The sequence below is a fragment of the Polypterus senegalus genome, chromosome 15 (assembly GCF_016835505.1).
Source record: "Polypterus senegalus isolate Bchr_013 chromosome 15, ASM1683550v1, whole genome shotgun sequence".
NCBI classification, from domain to species: domain Eukaryota; kingdom Metazoa; phylum Chordata; class Cladistia; order Polypteriformes; family Polypteridae; genus Polypterus; species Polypterus senegalus.
The window spans coordinates 111,889,947-111,909,170 of NC_053168.1; the positions used below are offsets into that span (position 1 = coordinate 111,889,947).

General features: G+C 42.6%; 2 protein-coding genes across 3 annotated transcripts in view; one reads left to right on the plus strand and one right to left on the minus strand.

Annotated features, from left to right (window-relative positions):
* Positions 1 to 13,454, plus strand: part of LOC120515518 (transmembrane protein 245-like) — an 87,158-nt gene extending 73,704 nt beyond the window's left edge. The window contains 3 exon segments of the mRNA XM_039736578.1: positions 5,922 to 6,022; positions 7,609 to 7,783; positions 13,223 to 13,454. Coding sequence (XP_039592512.1) covers positions 5,922 to 6,022; positions 7,609 to 7,783; positions 13,223 to 13,454 — 508 coding nt within the window.
* Positions 13,455 to 17,363: 3,909 nt separating this feature from the next.
* The window catches only part of galnt1 (UDP-N-acetyl-alpha-D-galactosamine:polypeptide N-acetylgalactosaminyltransferase 1), a 507,921-nt gene continuing 506,060 nt past the window's right edge, over positions 17,364 to 19,224 (minus strand). For both annotated transcript variants that reach the window (XM_039737531.1, XM_039737532.1), the window contains one exon: positions 17,364 to 18,083. In XM_039737531.1, coding sequence (XP_039593465.1) covers positions 17,937 to 18,083 — 147 coding nt within the window. In that variant the 3' untranslated portion in view covers positions 17,364 to 17,936. The remainder of the gene's footprint in view (positions 18,084 to 19,224) is intronic.

Here is a 19,224-nt window from a genome sequence, read left to right on the forward strand (position 1 = left end):
ACCAACTTGGACGCGATGACACAGAATAACCGGCGTCATTTATATTCATCTGTCGTAGAGGCCACATGCACCTCTGAGCCACGTTGACTGTTCATAGAGGCATGTTTCTCACGGAGGTGAGTCGCCATATGCAGTGTGTGAAGCGGTTTGCGAGGGGTATCTCATGGGATCCTTAAAACATTCCTTTACAACTGAGTTTAAAGCACAATGAAGTAAGCAGTCTTTAAAAAACGACTTTTCGGTTACGACACACGACTGCGTGCAGCATAGCAAACTGTTTTACACGTTACATACAGCAATTCGCATCCGCGACAAACCTGCGTCTTCTTAGATGCTCCTGCAGGAACACGGAAAGTCTACGTGAGTCACAGGTGCATCTGGACTGTGCAAAGAAGACAACGACTCGAGTGACGAGTTGGAGGTGGGCACATGAGCGATGGCGGTCCGCCAGTTTTCAGTCACGGATGATTGTGTGTTGGTTCGTTCCGTGCATTGTTACAATGTTGCTTTTCTTGCTGATTTATTACATTACCGATTTTTCAAATGTTAATTTTCTCCCTGTGCTTAAAAATCATTAAAAAACCGGCCTGATTATGCGGCGTATGGTACGCCGAGGGTTGGCTAGTATTAAATAAATGACCAATAAGTGATGGTGCTATATTAAATAAATACTTAAAGTGAAGGCATTAGCTCAAGTAAATTTGTGACTCTCACTTAACCACTGACTTATTTTACATCCCAGAGGAGCTTCTCTCGTCTTCTTTTCCAAAGCTGCCATTGTTGAACACACAGGTGCTGGACTACAGCGTTGTTAAAGTACAAATAAAGATTCACTTAAATAAGTACATGTAAAATACCAAAGCTGGCAGGATTATATCCTTACGTATGTAAGGGGAGTGTGCGCTGCGTTGCACAGCAGAATGTTTAAGCAGGTGAGACTCCGCTCGTCCCACAGCACTTAATCTTGTCTGCCGTGTTTTGGTTTCTTGTTGATTGTTTTATTCTTCTGATGACATATCGCTTGGATGAACTTTACTAGCAGGTGTGCTTTCATAAGTGACTCGATGAAGGTAATGAAGTTACTAATCATTAGCTTGACATGCACTTTTAATAAGATGGGAATTTAATCAAGGTTAGAGCAGCCAAGTGCAAGTATAATTAAACGCCTCTCTGCATGATCTGCCTGTGACAGGCTCAGAATTAGCCCGAGGCAAACACGTGGTTAAAAAAAGAGGCAGCTTTTAGATCAGTTTTAATGTCTTCAGGCCTTGTTCTGATTGTGGTGTGTCTGTGATTTATAAGGAGTGGAGTTGGTTTGGCAGCAAATTAGAATATCCGAGTTTGCTAGCAAACTGAGAGGTTAACCTCAGAGGAGGAAGAAGTCCTTTCAGAGACGCAGATAAAATGGGTGGCCAGGAGGAGCCATACACCTTGTGAGGCAAACATTTTAGGATAAGGGTAGAGGAGCTTGGAGGCCAGAAAGAAGATGCAGTGTCCCTGGTCTACCACATGAAGGATTCATAGTGCTTGAAGAGTCTTCTGTTGATTATAGTGCCAGAGTTTTACAGACTTGTACCTCAGGGAAATAAAATACAAATGAGAAAGCATCCGGAAACCGCACAGCAGAATGTACTGTCGTTGTTGTCAAGAAGAGTTCCATAAAACAGAAGTCCTGGCTCTCTGTGGTCATGAAAGATCCCTTCAAGAAAGTCTGGTGATGTCCACAGCCTTGTCCATTCTGGCCCCCTAATCACCCCCTTGTCCCTTGGTATCTAAGGTGTGGTGAGTGCACTCGTGCATAAATGGCTGCCGCTGCCTCACCGGTACTGCTTGAAGTGGCTCCCCAATGTCTATGTAAAGCACTTTAAGTAGGTTAGAAAAGCACCATATAAACGTAATTAATTACTATTAAGAGCAAATTCATAAGTGTCGAGTGCTCCCTTGTTAGCTCCATAATGAAATCCCGCAATTGTGGTTGCTCTTCACACCACATGAAGCTTTAGGACATTTGATGACATTTTGTGTGCCCCTAAAAGGCTTTGATGTTGTGTGACGGCTGTTAGTGTTGTGCAGTAATTCACTCCGACACGTGCCCATGTGACATGGATGGGATGTTGGAGAAAGTCCACTTAGATTATGCCAGAAAAGTGATATGTGGACCCGTAAAGTGTCGGAGCGCATCACTAAGCAACTGTGCCTTCCTTTAGCGTAATACAGTGAAGTAGCGAGTAGACTTTAAACCTGAGTGCAGTAAAAGCTGTTTGCAGTGTAGAGAAGTTCAAATACAGTTCGCTCTTTTCACAAAACTTTGAAGTGACACATTGACAGGATCTTATTTATTCCAATCCTCTCGTTTTGCTTCCAGAAGTCAGTGTTTGTAATTATAATAAATCAAGAGACAAGTCGAGAGAAATTGTTGCCACTAACCTGGTAATCCTGTTTAGTGGCTGTGAATTGAGAAAAAACAATGAAAAGAGCACATGGGGTGCTAAATAATGGCTTCTGCCGCGAATAAACAAAAAGCAGATGAAATCACTTGTGACTCGGAGCTCAGCGTTTGTCAGACGCAGGTCCTTAATGAACGTCCACTTCTGGCTGCTGATGGCTCTTTACAGTGGATTCTCAGAAGGCCTTCGCTTCAGCAGTCAATTTAGAAGTGGCGTCCATCGTAGGACAAAACAAATTGAATTTTGTTGAAAAGCGTTGCATAATAAAAACATCAAAAGTGGAAAAGTCTATAAATATGCCATGGAGGAATTATTTTAAAATGAGCACAAGTATATTAATTATACTTCTACCAGCATGCCAAGTTTCAGCCTTCTGGTCCACAAAGAGAAGAGATTGGCAGAGCTTTCAGACTCCAGAGAATATCCACATGTGGCCTAAAATATATGAAGTAATATGAAGCAATTAATTGAAATCTTTACCATAAATGTTAGTTATATCAGGAACTGTCCATTTTAAGACTGAGTTTGAAAGTGCTGCCATTTTGAAGCAAGAGTTTCTCCTTTCTGGGGTACTCGGCGACACTGATATTCTGGCTGTTATTATTCCTCATTTAAGATTTTTGTGAGGTTGCCATATCAAATGGTTTTCAAGTGGTACAATCCCTTCAAACTGTTCAGGGTGTACATTGGCATTCTGATGGCATGAGAAGACATGGGCACCTGAGGCCTTTCTGATGTGGAAGTGTTCAGTGTAGGACAATCTCCTTGATGTTCTTAAATCCTATATTAATAGCACACATGGAAGTTTGTGATGATGGATAGCATTGAATTGACATGCGTTAGTTAGGCAGCCATAACATCTGCTTTATGTTGTACTCTTTAAACGTGGGCTGACTGCTGCACCCTGGGATTTTAATGAATACAACACAGCCTGGTATGCTGCACCTTTAAAATGACCTTTTAACGCCGTGTTTATTGTTGAAATGCTGTATGTCTCTGTACTGCCCTAAATGTAATGCACGGTGGCACAGTAGGTGGAGGGGGACTGCCTGGTGTGCCCTTTCTGTGGAGACGAACTTCAGTGAATTGACATTGAACTGTGACTCGCAGATGTCATACATATAGCAATGGCTGTGGGACTCTGCTTTACATTTTGGTTTGGGTTTCTTTGTATTTTTTTTATACATACTAGGGGGCTTTGCCCCCACAATACCCCCCACCAGTGCTACGTGCTGTTGTGAAGAGGGATTTTTTTTTTTTAACCTTCTCTATGCTGTGTGATCTGCATGTCGTGCGGCGCCTCAAACGTTTAAAAGCCTGTTCAGCAGCTGTCCTTTTGTCTCACTGCCTTGTCTCTCTTCTCCAACAAACATCCTCAAACACAAATCAATCTCTTTTTGCTGTTCCGTTATTTCACCGAGTAATATTTTCTGTTTGTTTGCGCTAATGCGATCTTTACTATCATTTTTTTGAGACCTTTGAATTTTCCTACTTCCATTATCTCTAACCTGCTCTCCATGTGCATCGTGCCAACGTTTTTGAATTCTTTACGATATTCTACTTTGTCATTTATTTACGGCCCCGGGTCGTGTCTCACGGGACGGGCTGATTATTACTTTCCCTATTTGCAGAATTTGCACTTCGATTATTTTTGTTCTTTTTTGCTTTCTTTTCTCTCCAACACTTTTGGGTCTCTCTTCAACGCACTGCTCTTTCTTCTTTGCTTAGTCGTTGACGTGTTTTTAAGAGCTGAGAGCACAGAAAGTGTGTCTGCCAAAAGCATTTCAACAACTGAGAGGTTAAATGACCGCGGTCTTGTTTGAAAATGGTTGTAAGTATGACGTGACTTGCCCATCTCGCGCGATGTGAAAGTGTCGCTCTTCAAAAGATCACGTCTCGTCACAAGAAAAAAAAGTCTCGACTCGTCCCAAGATTTTTATAATAGAGAGACTTTTATTTTGTCTCAGTGTTTAACTTGCATTATAATCTTAGGTTAGAATGAGCATTTTAGCCGACATCGCATTACTCAACTTCCAGATGTATGGTATGTCATACTGCCAGTTGCAGTTGCTGATCTTGTCACCTGACATGGCTGAAGATCACTCGGCGTATCCACTTTCGCTCATACGTGAGGATTTTCCTTCTTCCAATAGCCAATAACATACTACCTGACGAAGCTGGTATTGTTCACAGGGTTAGCAGGTATGTTGAGTTCAGCCACAACCTTGAACCTTTTGTCTTCTGCACTCCTCTGCAATTTGTAAAATATGAGACAGCAGGCAGATGAGCCCCTCTTCTGTCTAGGAAGTCCAAAGCTCCCACGTTTCTTATTTCTTGTTGCTGCACTATCCGAATTGTCAAGCACACAGAGCCACTCTTGGAAGTCACAGAGTAGGAGTTGGATATGTCAGACTATGTGAATGGCGAGTTCACAGGAGCGTGCTGACGGCTGCCTCCAGCTCGCTAGGATTTCATAAATGAATTTATGACTGAAAATCGCTGTTAAAGTCGTCTATTGTGACATGACCTTCAGTTAAAAAAATCAAAAGTCGGCTGGTTTGTATCAGTCCCTGGAAGTACCTGATACAGTATTGGCATAAAGAACAGACTGCCTAAGCGCGTATGTGTCTGCGAGACTGACTCCACACACCATCCATGAGTCAGGGTGGCTTGTGAATTCCAACAAGTGGCCCACAGACACGCTGCTCTTTTGACTTTGACACAAGGGGGCCTTTTTACTAGGGGTTTATATCTTTGCCATTGCTAATTTTTGCTATTATTTATTTAAACTAATAAATATTGCTTTACTTTGAACTTTGTCTGGACATCTTTGTCCACATTCAGGTTAAATGCAGGGCACTTGGGTGGATGAATTGACACTTTTTCCCCACAGGGTTAACAGCTGTGGAGAGACGCCTCCAATAGTGAGCAGCATGGGAAGAAGTACACCACTTACAAACGGTGTGCTAAGTAAGGGGTATCATCTGGGGGGCACCCACCTGGTCTGATCAAGCCAATACTGCTAGGTCCCTGTGTGACATATTGAGTAGGCTGTGCAGACATCACACCGTATTGGTCCTCAGGTGCGTGTGCGTGTGTGCGTGTGTGCGTGTGTGTGCGTGTGTGCGTGTGTGTGCGTGCGCGCGCATCAGTGCATTAAGCTTAGGGTGCCTGAGAGTAGGCCAAGCCATAATTAGTCTAATGTGCCCCACTTGGCACTCAGCAATGCAATCCCTGTGTCCCTCTCTCTGCCCACACACAGGCATCTGAGCTCTTGGCACGTGCAGCACACGTTCAACGTGTTGAAGTGACCAAGTTTTTGGTTCTGAAACGGATTTTAATTCCTGTATCAGAAATCTGCCTTTTCTTAAAATCGACTGAACACCAGCATAACTCAATAAAGGACTTTTGAATTTTTCTGCTTTCTTTTGCCCATTTTTAATTTGTTGCTCTTATTTTTCTTTCTTATTACAGAGGGGTGTTTGATGCGTCACTGAAGATGGCTGGCTTTTATGGACTGTATACGTGGTTGACCCACACCGTATTTGGAATCAATATCGTGTTCATTCCAGCAGGTGAACTTTTACTTTGCTTAATTTGTAACAAGTCAACATCGTTTCAAGTGTGGGGTTTTGTATTTTTCTGTTTTTCATGTTCACTTGTGAAGGTTTCTACTCGTATGGACCTTTTGCTGCAAGGCTGAAGTTCCCCCATATTGGAAGGAATACATGTCTGCGGAAAAGCATTTGGAGCCTTCGTGACACAGTTTGAAATGAGCTCCTGGTGGGCCCTGCATTTTCACTTTTGCTACACGTATTGCTTTTTATGGGATGGCTCACCATTTGGATTCAGCAGCTGCACATATTTTGCTGATTGTTTTGCATTTTTGACGTGCTGTACATTCTGCAAGTGTATTTTGATCAAATTCAGAGCATTTCTGAGGTTTGGGGGTTTGTGTTACTTGCTGAGTGGGTTTACACGTTTTGTTTAAGCGACGTTTGGTGAATACTGAGTTGTGCGTATTGTGTTACTACGAGTTGTTTGGAGTAATTGTTACAGGCTGCTGTCTTTGTTGCTTATGTATGAGATGATCAACGTAAGTCTTGTCAGATACAAGTGCACATGTTTTGGGACATTTGTGTACAGGCTCATTGTGCAATGTGATGGTGTGTCTATAATGAGATTTAAATATTTGTGAGGGCATTCATTCATTCATTGGGGTTTTCTTTGTGCTGTTAGCACACCATATGTGTATGTAGCTGCTCCGTGTCATCCTGCTGCTTTTCATGTATTCTTGCAGCAGATGCATTTTAAAATATATAAACCATCCTTGTCTTTTTCCTTGTAGCTCTCTATGGCTTTATGTTCCATTCTAGTTGTGTCGCACATCTACAGGGTGGTCCAGATCTGATTATGCAGCTCCAGATCGTCTGGAGGACTTTATGTGAGGACGATTCCAGTTTAACACAAAGACGATTCTTCATGTCGTCAGTTCGCACACTTCTCGATGGTCCAGGATTTTTTCGGGTGATTTTCAATGTAATAAACTTAAGTTGTAGTGTAATGAGAATTGCATAATTAGATCTGGACCACCCTATATAGGTTAGCATGACTTTGTGTAGAACTTTGTGCAGCGGCATCTCTCATCCTGAGCCGTGGCCTCGGTAGCAGGCTGGAGTGTTCACAGCCAACCAAATCCCATGGCTCTTGGAGTAACAAAGATTCACTTTACAAAAAATAAACGAGTCTCCTTATGGTAGCCATTGCATGATCAGCCACTGATTGTTTCTCCAATAGCAATGACGATTTTTGAATATGATTAAAAACCCAATGTGAGTAATCTGTGTTTAAAACAAGACACACAAACCTTTAGCAAAGGTGGCTGACAAGCTGGGAGAGGCACATGAGCTGATGCAGTGGACTTGCGCAGCCTGCACTTCACATGATGCCATCTACGTAGCTAATTCACCTCCCCAGCCTAAAGTTGTTTTCCTCCTGGCAGGCTCCCCTTTCCGCTGTAAGCATTCCTTGTTGTCTCTAATGTTACATTTTATATATTTTATATCGCATTTGATTTCAACAGCAGTTTTAAGAAAGATGTCTCTGTTTTGGAGCCGACAGCCAGAAATGTGACATGCCAATCTGTTTCTTTTCTCTGCAGCACTGGCGTCCATCCTTGGCGTTGTTCCATTTCTGGGGACCTACTGGGCTGCATTGCCAGCCATTTTGGACCTTTGGTTTGTACAAGAGCAGAATGTAAAGGCGATGTTGCTGCTGGTGTGCCACCTCTTACCAACCTACTTTGTGGACACAGCCATCTATTCGGATATATCAGGGTAAGTGTGTTACCAGGAAGGCTCTGTGATGTGCGTCCTGAGCAAATCTTCAGTCAGGTTCTTGTTGTCCGTATCACCAAACCAGGCGTGCTGTTTGTGACTTAATGTGAGGCAGGTTTTTAAAGATGAATGATCTGATCAGCATGGAGGGGGGAGCTGTGGTGACAGCAGCTTAGCAGACTGATTGTAGAGGGAGACCCGTAGTGCTTCAGTCACCCCACCAACGTCTCCACTTCAAAACCTCACGATCTCGAGCTGCAGCATAGCAGGGAAAAAGCTCAGCTTGGGTTATTTCTAAAAAGTGCCAGTGGAGCTCCTTAGGGCTTCAAATACACAAACCACAGTTAGTAGGCCTGATGTTAAGAATACATTATTGTGAGAAAATGAGAAAGATTAGGGGTCTCATGTATAAAACAAACATACATAAAATCAGATTTATAAAACTGTATGTATGCCACGTGCCATGCCACATTATATATAAATCTCAAGTCATTTGTAACTGTGCACTTTTTTTTTTTTTTTTTGAATAGTTCTGATCAAACCACTACAGTACATAAACCTGGTGATGGTCCGGAGTCACATTATCAGGCAGTAATGCACCACAGAGTGTTAAAACTGCCAATAAAAAGAAGAAAAATGACAAAGTGATTGCTGCAGTATACTACAGCTACAGAAAACACAACTGAAGTGAATGTGAATTTGAATTGTTACTGACTGAAGTAGAGAACCACAGAGACACCGTTTTTGGTGGTCTGTCTGGGGCAGTCACAAGTAAAAGGGAAAAAAAACGAGTGACAGCAGCTGAGTGGAGAGAGCAAGTGCAATGTGCCATCCTGTAGTGCCCAGACCACTGCCAGTGCACAGCATGAATTGACGCAGGCTTTATGCACAGACCTGCAAGGTAATAGAAAAAAAAAATCTATTTTTTTTTTTCAAGTAAATGTAAATATTGCAATATGTGCAAGTCTCTTTACATTTCTATGTGCAACATTCAACCATGTCATCACAATGCATGAAACTTCTGTGGGGCTATGCTGCAGTAGGCCACCTGGCGCAGCCAAACTCGCTTTTAATGAGCAGATAATCCGTTTTATCAATGGCTGTATGCAGGAGAGCCGTTCATTTATATGTCCTCTCTTGTGGTGTACCCAGCATCACTTGAAAGAAAGATTACACAATCAATCTGTAAAGTACTAAACTTACTTATAATCCTCTCACTTAGGATTAGTTATAAGAAGCCAACCGTCACAAAGAGTAAGACCCTCAATTCTGCTTCCCACACTGTGATTTGATAAAAGTAATTGTGGGTGGAGCCAGGCTGCCTCCCAACAACATAACTCAAACACATGTGAACATCACTTATTAGTCGCATACTAGCTGTGCTAACAGTCTAAGGCAGGTTGAAATCAAAGTAATTAGCTTAGACCTCAGCGTTAATGTTTACAGTGCACATGTCTCTCATATGCTATTTGGAATGGGATTCGTAAAAGCAGAGTTAATGTTGGTGATGCAACATCTGGTAAACTGACAAATGCATTTTATCAATAAAATGTTTGTGATGTGCTATCTTTTGAAGTGACAGAGACATAGCAACCAGACAGGCACACAAACAGACACTTATCCTTTTTATTAAAATATATTAATTGATTGAAAGTGTTTTCTGTTTACAAAAGCAACTTCATTATCTGATGGTGCTTTTATCACAAAATGTAGAGTCAGTTTGGTTGCTTACGTTAGGAAAAAATCAGCAATTGCTGCAAATTGCCTTTTGATCTTGGCTTCCTCACCTTGACCATAAGAAAATTGAAAATATCGGGGCAGAATCTTAATTATATCATCCCAATGCAGATGGCATGACATGATTCTGGGATGACTCCTGACTGCTCAGCAAGTTCACATGTTGCCAAATACCCCACAGATGTTAAAACCTGTAACCAAACATGGATCACGTGATTTCTGTGTAATGTAGGATCCAGTTCAACACACAACTCCAAGACACTGGATCTAGGAAGTATAAATCGGCTTATAAGCCATTCATCATCATGAGCCAGAATTTCATTGTGATTCCTAATAAACTTGTCCCTCCTGTAGCCTGTCAATGACGATCTCTTCCAAAAGAGCTAATGATGCTACTGCCAGTTACAATGGAACCTCGAGTCACGAACGTCTCTGAACACGTACAAATCGCGTTACGACCAAAAAGTTTGCCAAATGTTTGCATCTGTTCACGACCACACACTTGGGTGACGAACAAGCCAGTTTCCCACCCCGTTCGTACTCGCCGATTATTTCCGTACGTGTTCAGTCTCTCCCTGTACTGTACATTGTTCTTGCTGCAACACGCAGAGGGACTCTCCCTCAAAACTGTAACCTCCTCTCAACCCAGCTTCCTCCTGTGGTATAGCGGGTCCACAGCTTCCGTCAAAAAGGCCAGTTTTAATAAATAATCACCGCACTCGTGGCTTAGCAAGGGGTCGTTGTGGTGCGTGGCCAAAGCGGTTCCTTAGGAGTTTGTGATGTGTGTGTTTCTCACCTAAGTGCACAGGTAGGAAGTGGTCCACATCTGTAATTGTTCTCAGGAGCTGCTGATTGCCACAACTACCACATCCTCTTCATGAATAGAAGCGCGAGTCGGTGAAAGGGAAAAAGAAGAGAACAGGAAAGAATGGGAGGTTGCAGGAGAAGGCAGGAAGCAGGAGGAGAAAGCCGGTGCAGGGGAAAGAGAGAGAGAGAGAGAGAGACAGGGAGCCTGGGTGTTTGTCTCAGTGTTATTCAATGTTTTTACCTTTAGTTTACTATTACGCCGTGCATTCTATGGTATAATTAACTATTTTTCTGCTTAAAAATCTTTAAAGAAAATATATTTACATACAGTTTGTACGGTCTGGAAAAGATTAATTGTACAGTAATCCCTCCTCGATCGTGGGGGTTGCGTTCCATTCCCCCCCGCGATAGGTGAAAATCCGCGAAGTAGAAACCATATGTTTGTATGGTTATTTTTATACATTTTAAGCCCTTATATAAACTCTCCCACACTGTTTATAAATATTCCCTGCACAGTTATACAGCATAATCCCTTTGTATTCTCTTAGATATTAGGTAAGATTCGTTGAAATTATGTATGTAAACACACTGTTTATATACAGTAAAACCTAAATATTATTTTAAAGATATCGAGTGTGTCTCCGATATCACATATGTTACAGCCGTTATGACAGACAGGCCACCAGCAATAAATATGTACAATGCAAGAGAAATTGTATACAGTAAATGTGTGTACAGTGACACTAAACGTACGTACATGTACTAAGTACTGTAAGTAGAAAATTAATTATGGTTACTCACTAACAATGACACGATGACTTGTCAGATAATGATGAGTTTAATTTTACTGCACAACAAAGGAGAGCGTTACAGCTCTTCTAAAGGAGCCTCTTCACGCAACTGTGTAGCACCACCGTTGTTGTTATTCCAGGAGTCTTCAATCCAAATCCCTAAAGCAGATTCCATCCAGACTACTGCTTTATTACATCCACTTACAACTCGTTTTGCACCCTGGTTAAAAGGACACTGCGGCTGTAGATCTTATATTCCTTTCCTACTTTTTAAATAAAAAGAATCGTAGCCTCATTAATGCCATAGTGGCGTCCTACAGCGGTGTAGCTTTTCCCTTCCTTCAACATATCCAAAACTTTTACCTTTTCGGCAATCGTTAGCATCCTCCTTTGGCACTTGGGCACAGCCCCTGAAGCAGTAGCAGGAGAAGATCGTTTTGGAGCCATAATGAATTGCTTGACTATGCACAAAGATAAACACAAAAGAGCACAAAAGTTAACTCTTTACACAGCGAAACACGTTGATGCTGAATGAGCGAGACAAGACTTCCTGGTTAACGCCGCATTCAGCACACAGGAACTTAACTGTGTGCTCTGATTGGTTAGCTTCTCAGCCATCCGCCAATAGTGTCCCTTATATGAAATCAGCTGGGCAAACCAACTAAGGAAGCATGTACCAGAAGTAAAAAGACGCATTGTCCGCAGAACCCGCGAAGCAGCGAAAAATCTGCGTTATATATTTAGTTATGCTTACATATAAAATCCGCGATACAGTGAAGCCGCGAAAGTCGAACCGCGATATAGCGAGAGATTACTGTATTTACATACAATCCTATGGGAGAAATTACTTCAGGTTACGACCAGAGTTTTGGAACGAATTACGGTCGTGACCTGAGGTTCCACTGTATGTATATCACACAGCACACACATTTTGTAGGCAAAGTACACACTAGACGTTATTATCAACACTGGTGATGGCTGCACTAAGAGAACATCGGCATGTGACTGACGCATCACTGAAATGCACAATGCAATGAGATTTATTTTCTGTTCACTTTAATGTCCTACCACCTGAAGACTAACATGCCAAGGCTAAAAATGTCTGCCTAGGACTTGTGGATGGTTGAAATGTGCCATAATGTTAGGCCACTTTTCACACCACGTTCGTGTTTTATAAATCCTGACTTGCATACTCATATATCTGAGCGTAATACAAAAGGTCCCAGGAGATGACTTGCCAGGCCAAAGCAGAAGAAAAGTTTATGGAAGCAGAGCTGAAACCAGTGATGAAAATTGCAAGGAGAAAAAAATGGAGTGGGTATGTCATAAAGAAAGTCAGAATCCTGAAATGTCACCTGTGATAACCATTTTAAAGCTAACTTACTGTAGAATTTAGTTTTCAAAGACAGAGACTTATTCTCCAGGGGATAATGGATTGTGCGATTGCTGCTCTATTTATGCCAGAAGATATGATGACATCCCTGACAGTGGAGATCATGGTCACATGACTTTAGAACATAGAATGGTAAAGTAAATCAACATAATGAAAACCAAACCCTAAATGTAACAATAGAAAAACCCTTGTAGTGTGCAAAAGATTCACAAATGGACACCATTTAGACTAAAAGGTAACTGGAAAAAATTACCAGAATTCCAACAGTAAAATGCTGAGCTCCATTTTTTTTTTTTATTGACCCGTCTATCCAACTCAATGTTGCCAGCCAACATGTCAATGGCACAACAATTTAGAGGAGCCAATAGAATGGGAGGAGAATGTGAACACTGCCCAGGGGGACCCCAACCATGAATCAAACTTCTGTCCAGCACGATAAGGTGCTGCTGCTCCCTGCTGGTCCTGCTGTTTGCCAAATGAAGATTTTTGTGAGACCCTTTGGATTGCTCTGTCCAAATTTTTGAAGGTTTATTAAAAGCTGGCACAAAAAAAAACCATTAAACAAACCCGGGTGTCATCCAGGGTGGCTGGGCTCTCAGCTTGAGTGACCTTGAAGAAGAGCAGGCCAATGATGAGCTGTAGTTATGGTAAAGGTCTCTAAACTACAAAGCTGCTCAGTTACTTACAAAGTATCTTTCTTCTCATGTTTAGAGGTGGCCACCCCTACCTGACAGGTTTGGCTGTTGCTGGTGGTGCCTATTACCTGGGCTTTGAAGGAGCCATTATTGGGCCCATCCTGCTTTGCATCCTGGTGGTGGCTTCCAACATCTACAGTGCTATGCTGATGAGCCCAGGCAACGTGCAGACACCTCCATCCATGGCAGGCCACGTGGCCAACACAAGCAGAGAGGTAAGAGTGCTTGACCTCCCACCCATACAATAAGTGACTGCCACAGCTCTCCACCAAGATGAAGTCAGCACTTCTGACCCTGCTGCCAGCTGTGGGGCACCTTCTCTGTGATGACTGAGAGTTCTCTGGTGTGCAGATGTCAGCCTTCTTGAGGCCATTTCTCCAGGGTCACAGTGCCTATTGTTGGCTAATTTAGATTTTCTTTACAAAGCCTTTCATAGTATATTTTCAGCACGCTTTCAACAGTGCTCTGCAGTTGCTCAGGCTGACAGCAGCCATATCTTTTGTGAACAGCTTTTTCTTAAACACAGCATCCCCTTGGTGACTCAGTATCAATGCCCAATAAGCCATCCACTTCTTCTCCCTCCCCTTTGTCTTGTAGAACCCTTGCTAGTGGGGAAGTGCAGAGGTGATGGCAGTTCTTGCTGTTATTCCCTGAAGATGGGTCCTTGCACTGATGGGGCACCAGTTAGCGTAAATGCAGCCAAGCAGGTGAACAGCAGGCTCAGATGACTTGTGAGTACTCGGCCAGGACTTGTTCTGTCAACGCTATGGAGCAGAGAGATCTTGTCTAGTGGAACATTTAATGCTAAACATGGGCCCTCCGATAAAGTGCACACTGGTAGTAGCCCTGACTATTGCTCCTTCCAAAGCAAACAATGGGTGCTACTGGACCACTGACTTGACTGCACACTTGCACTTTGTTACCCACTCTCCCTGTGCATCCTGAGTGTTAACATTCACCAGTCTACATTTAAGACAAAGGAGGGTAGCCCAAGCTAATGCAAGAACATCCAGTGTCCAAAGCTACTGGTGGTCGTAATGCAGACAGAACAGAAAGAGGAGATTCCATCGGTGGTTCCTGTTGGGAGTGTCATGTGACCACAGGCATCTGGCCATGGACATCAGCTGGTTACTTTCTATTGTTTTTACTGTGGAGGGATGTCCTGTCATAACATGGGCCTACCATAGACGAAAATCATCGGGAATCACTATCGAAATGCACAGCGACAGCCCCCCAACTGCCTGTGGTATTGGCCATCCTTGCAGTTTGACATTCTGAACAGCAGAGACTGCTGCCACTTATTTCAGCTGGGGAGCAGGCAGGAGGGAAGCTGGCAGAGGCAGCAATGTGTGTGTGTGCAGCATTCCTGGAAGTGTGGGACTAGCGGGTCTGGCCTCGGTGGCGTGTCTGTTTCACATCAGTCAGGCTGCTCTCACAAAGACCTTTGGGCATGAAACAGAAAGGCACTATATAAAAAGCACAGTTTATAGAATATCAGCACGTTCAGCACTAAAGTTTGTGACAGGCTGCCTACTGAAGTGTATTTTGTAAACTCATGAAGTCAAACTGCATTGCACTTTTCATTCTAACAGATGATATAAGACAGATATTAGAAAATCTTTTTGCAAATGCTCTACAATTAAGGCAACAGCCAAACTGACACTACAACTTTACAGAGGGAAATTTAAATTGAAAAAATGCAGGAAATAAAACAGAATGATAGCAGGAGTGGTAATCTGATTTGAGTCCATGAAACATTCTGGTGATTTGCCCCCATTAATATAGCAGACTGAATAAATTGTGTAGATAAATAAAAAATGTCATTAACAGCTATAAAGGGCACATTTGTGACTTAACACACTGGCATGGGGTGGGGACTGCAGTTGCACTCAGTTGAATTCATGTCTATTAGCTGATGGTACTGCACGTAGACTTAAGTAATGAACGCTGTTCTGCTCGGTGTTGTTACATATTTGCACAGCCATCTGATTTCACGTGCGTTTAGTTTTACTGCACCTCAAGGAAATCGGCTCATCTGAACATTCTGGTCTCTCTTTGTCTTACTGAACTGACACAAAGCAGCCAGGCAGAAAGAACTGGAGCACAGCTTATATGAAGAGGCAGCCTGACCAAAGAGCCACGATCCTGTGCCCCATTTTAGGACCATCATATCCAAACAGGAGGATCAAGTCAAGGGTGTCCTCTGAACATCTTTGGCTGAAACAAAAGGGGACTAAGTAAGGCAGCGAGACCTCTCTATGAACAGCTTTTGAAGGTTTGGCAGGTGACTTGGAAAGCAAGACCACTTGAACCCCTATGGTGGGCACAATGAAAATACAAAGTCTCATTTGTATGTCACCGATGCACACATGGCCATGTTTGACTGTTGCTGTCTTACTTGTTGCCTCCTACCACCGGTTTATAAACCATCGTGTTACTCAAATCACCCAATGTGACCCTCAGAGAACAACGGTAGCAAAAGGAGCGTAAAAAGAGTGGTGGATAATTTTTGTAACATTGCAATAATTCATAACAAAATTAAACATTACAGATGTTATCTGCAGCTCCTGCACAATAAAGAGATGCTGTCACGTTTTCATTTGAATGGATAACAGTTTGGCACTCACCATACACTCCATATTGTAGCTGTAGGGCACCAGATGATTTTCCCATGAAGCACCGGCCAACATCACACAATCAGAATGGTGGGAGACCTGAGATCAGCAACTGGCTTACATTTGTAAATATGTGCACATCCTCAGAAATGGACAACTTTTGACCAAAGAAATCATCCAATGGCCATTTACTGAGAACAAGCAGATCGGAGACACTGAGCAGCCAATAACAATCCAGTGTGCCCACACTTCGTGGACCACCCTTAACACACAGGCTACCTTGAGCTGTGGAGACAAAATCGCTAAAAACAGACAAAAAGATACAAAGGACCTGATATTCAAATACTAGGAAAAAATCATCAATGTTAGAAATAAGACCGTGTGACCAGCCAGAGACATTTTCAACTAGATTTTATTTAAAAAAAAAAAAAAAAAAAGGGGGAGGAAAGAACAGCATCCTGCTCTAATTTACATTCCTGGTCATTTCATACAAAAGGATGTGCAGACCACCCCGAATCTCTGAAAAGGCAGGATGTGATCCACACTGCCTGGATTGAGGAGTCTGTGGTGAGGCGCTATATGACCAATCAGAGATATGGTGGCAAGTGACCATTTGAGATCTTTTAATGAAATCCTAAAATATTTAAAGAAATTAATAAATGTGAAGCATGTTATGCAGTCAACCCAATCTAATAAAATATATTAACAAAAATCTGAAATGATTACTTTTAATCTCCATTTCTTGACTTTTTACCCATTACTGTAATTTCACTTGGAAGAAGAAATATAAAGCAAATCAATTCAGTAAACCAGTGTGTTTGTTAAGCTAATATCAGAAAGATGTGCGGTTATTAGGCTTATTTTCCAAATCTGTGAAGTATTTCTTGTATAACTGTCACCTATGCCTTGATTTATTCAGTACACATGGAATATAACGCAGCATGTCTCATAGCTCTACAGTACCGTTTTCAGAAGAAAAACAAAAAAAGCTCCCTACGCAGTTGAATATTTGAAGATAATTTAATGGCAGACACCACCCACTGCTCGGTGGGCGTTTTGCTTTTTTGGTGAGGCGTCCCTCCGATGTTTGCAGCTGGACAGGCCCCTCTCTATGGCTGTGGCTCACACAACACGTTCTGGTTATTGAGTTGATGCTGGCCATGAAGTTTCACTTTCCCTCTCACTGTGCTGCTTTTACTAAACACGTTAGGAGTGACACCACCTCACAACGGGGCTCCTGCAGTAGGGTTTTGCTTTTACAGCAGTAACGCCTACCAGGACCTGCAGCAGCATCTACGGGTTAACTGGCGTGTGCCATAACCACCGGTGACTTGTGTGTCACAAGCATTGGGAGATTCAGAAAAGACTAAAAATGGAAACCTAAAGGCAGCACTTCCTGAAGTCCCGTCTACTGCAAAAATATTCATACAAAGAAAAAGTCCAATTTCACCGTGTGTCACACCTATAGAGGGGGAGAAGCCAAATCAATATTTACTAGGACAAGGCGCACTTTCAAACAAGTCACCTGACCCCATTGTGGTGTTTTTTTGTGTTTTGTTTTTTGTCAGGAGTGCATCCAGTGCATGTTTCTCTGTGTGGCTGTCCGCCTTAACAGAAGGTAAGCGCAACATCTGAGTGATATCCTGCAAAATGCCTTGTGAAGGATGGCCTGGCATTTCCTCTCATGGAGATGGATGTTCTCACGAACAGCCTCTGATATGCTGTGCTCTCTGAAGAATCGGCTCCATCGATTATGCCTCCTCTTTACTGAGCTGGCTGGAAAACGATCCTCTGATATGAAATGCTTGTCACATTAATCCACTTGACTGTTTTGTTTAAAAGAATTTAAAAAAGCAAAAAAAAAAACCAGTCAAATAATTCGGAAGAAGTCGCGTAAACAGAACGAGCGCAGATGCACTAGGACAACAAAGCCTTGCGCCTGCCCAAAGGCAGCAAGTATGTGATACTCAAGTTGTCTTCAAAGTCTCGATCTCGTGAATGAGATCACTTCTCTACGTGTCAGAGGTGCACTGCTTCAAGATATGCCAGGCTGGGCCATGCCAGCTAAACTCTGACTTTCTTGTTCCTTGCTTTTTAGCAGATGGCTCAGGACTCTCAGAAAATCTCCGGCAAAGTGACATTACGCAGGAGCCACTGCTGGGAACGACTCCCATTGCAGTCTCTGACACTCGGCACTTGGCTGTCCTCTTCTGTTGCTTTATCGAGGCACTGATTGCTGTTTACATGTACCAGCATCAGCTTCTGTGGGGACAAAAAGAGAAAAAATAGTCAGTGTGTGTGCTAACGTGAAAGCTGTCAAAGAAGAGATGGAGATCAAAAATACAACATACAAGGTGGGTCTTCAGATGGGAGCCCCTGGCAGAGGGGCTGGGGCCACAGCAATAAACAAGACAACGCTAAGGGCTATGGAGTGAGAATTGTTGGCTACTGAAACGTTTAAACTGGACCCCTGTGAGAAACTGGCCCCCCAGTCACTACTGTCTTAGGCACAACAGGATAAGCCAGCGGCAAAATGGAAGACAGCACTTCCCTTGTACAATACAAAGTCAATGAAATTCTTACTTGTACACCTCTTCAGAACATGTCACAAAAATAAAAAAAACAAAAATACAGAAAAAGTATGCATAGTATGCAACATTGTATTTATAGGAGGAACAAGAAAAGCGACTGTGCAGGACGGCCAGAAGGTATTTAATAATGGTGCTTGGCTTTCTAAGGCAGCAGGCATTGTTTCCACTTCAATAAAAAGACAAGTATCTGAGTCCATCTTGTTGCTATGTCTCCATGATTCCAACAGATGGTGCATCACATACATTTTACTACAAATGTTTGTTATGTCATCTGTTAGAATGACAAGTGCAGAGCATTTTATTACTACATGAATCACGAAATACATTCCAACCCAGATATCAACCCGTCTTAAGCGGGTAGCTCAGCCAGCTTGTTATAGACTAAGTAGCGATGTTACCTGTTGAAGGCCAGTAATAAAATACATGTAAAAATACTTGATCTGTTTTGCCTTACATGTACCATCAGCTTACGTCCTGCGCCTTTCTTCAGTATACTTTTGTATCTGAAGTGCTCTTGACTGCCGCTCCCCTCTGTTGAGAAAGGTTCCATAAAGCCTGCTTCTGTGATTTTGAGGCATGTTGCTCACCTCCTGTCCACTTTTTGACCACCTTCAATGGTAGACGGGCTGCTATTATGCACTGTGAAGAAAACATTTTTTCTTGCTAAAACTTTTTGTCTTTGAAGCGACTCTCAGCTTTCCTCGGTATCCTTGTGCACTTGACTAAGCTACCCAAGTGACACTGACCAATCAGACTGCCTGGAGGGCGTGGTCACACAGTAGCTTTTTATTATGTAATAAGACAGACTTGTG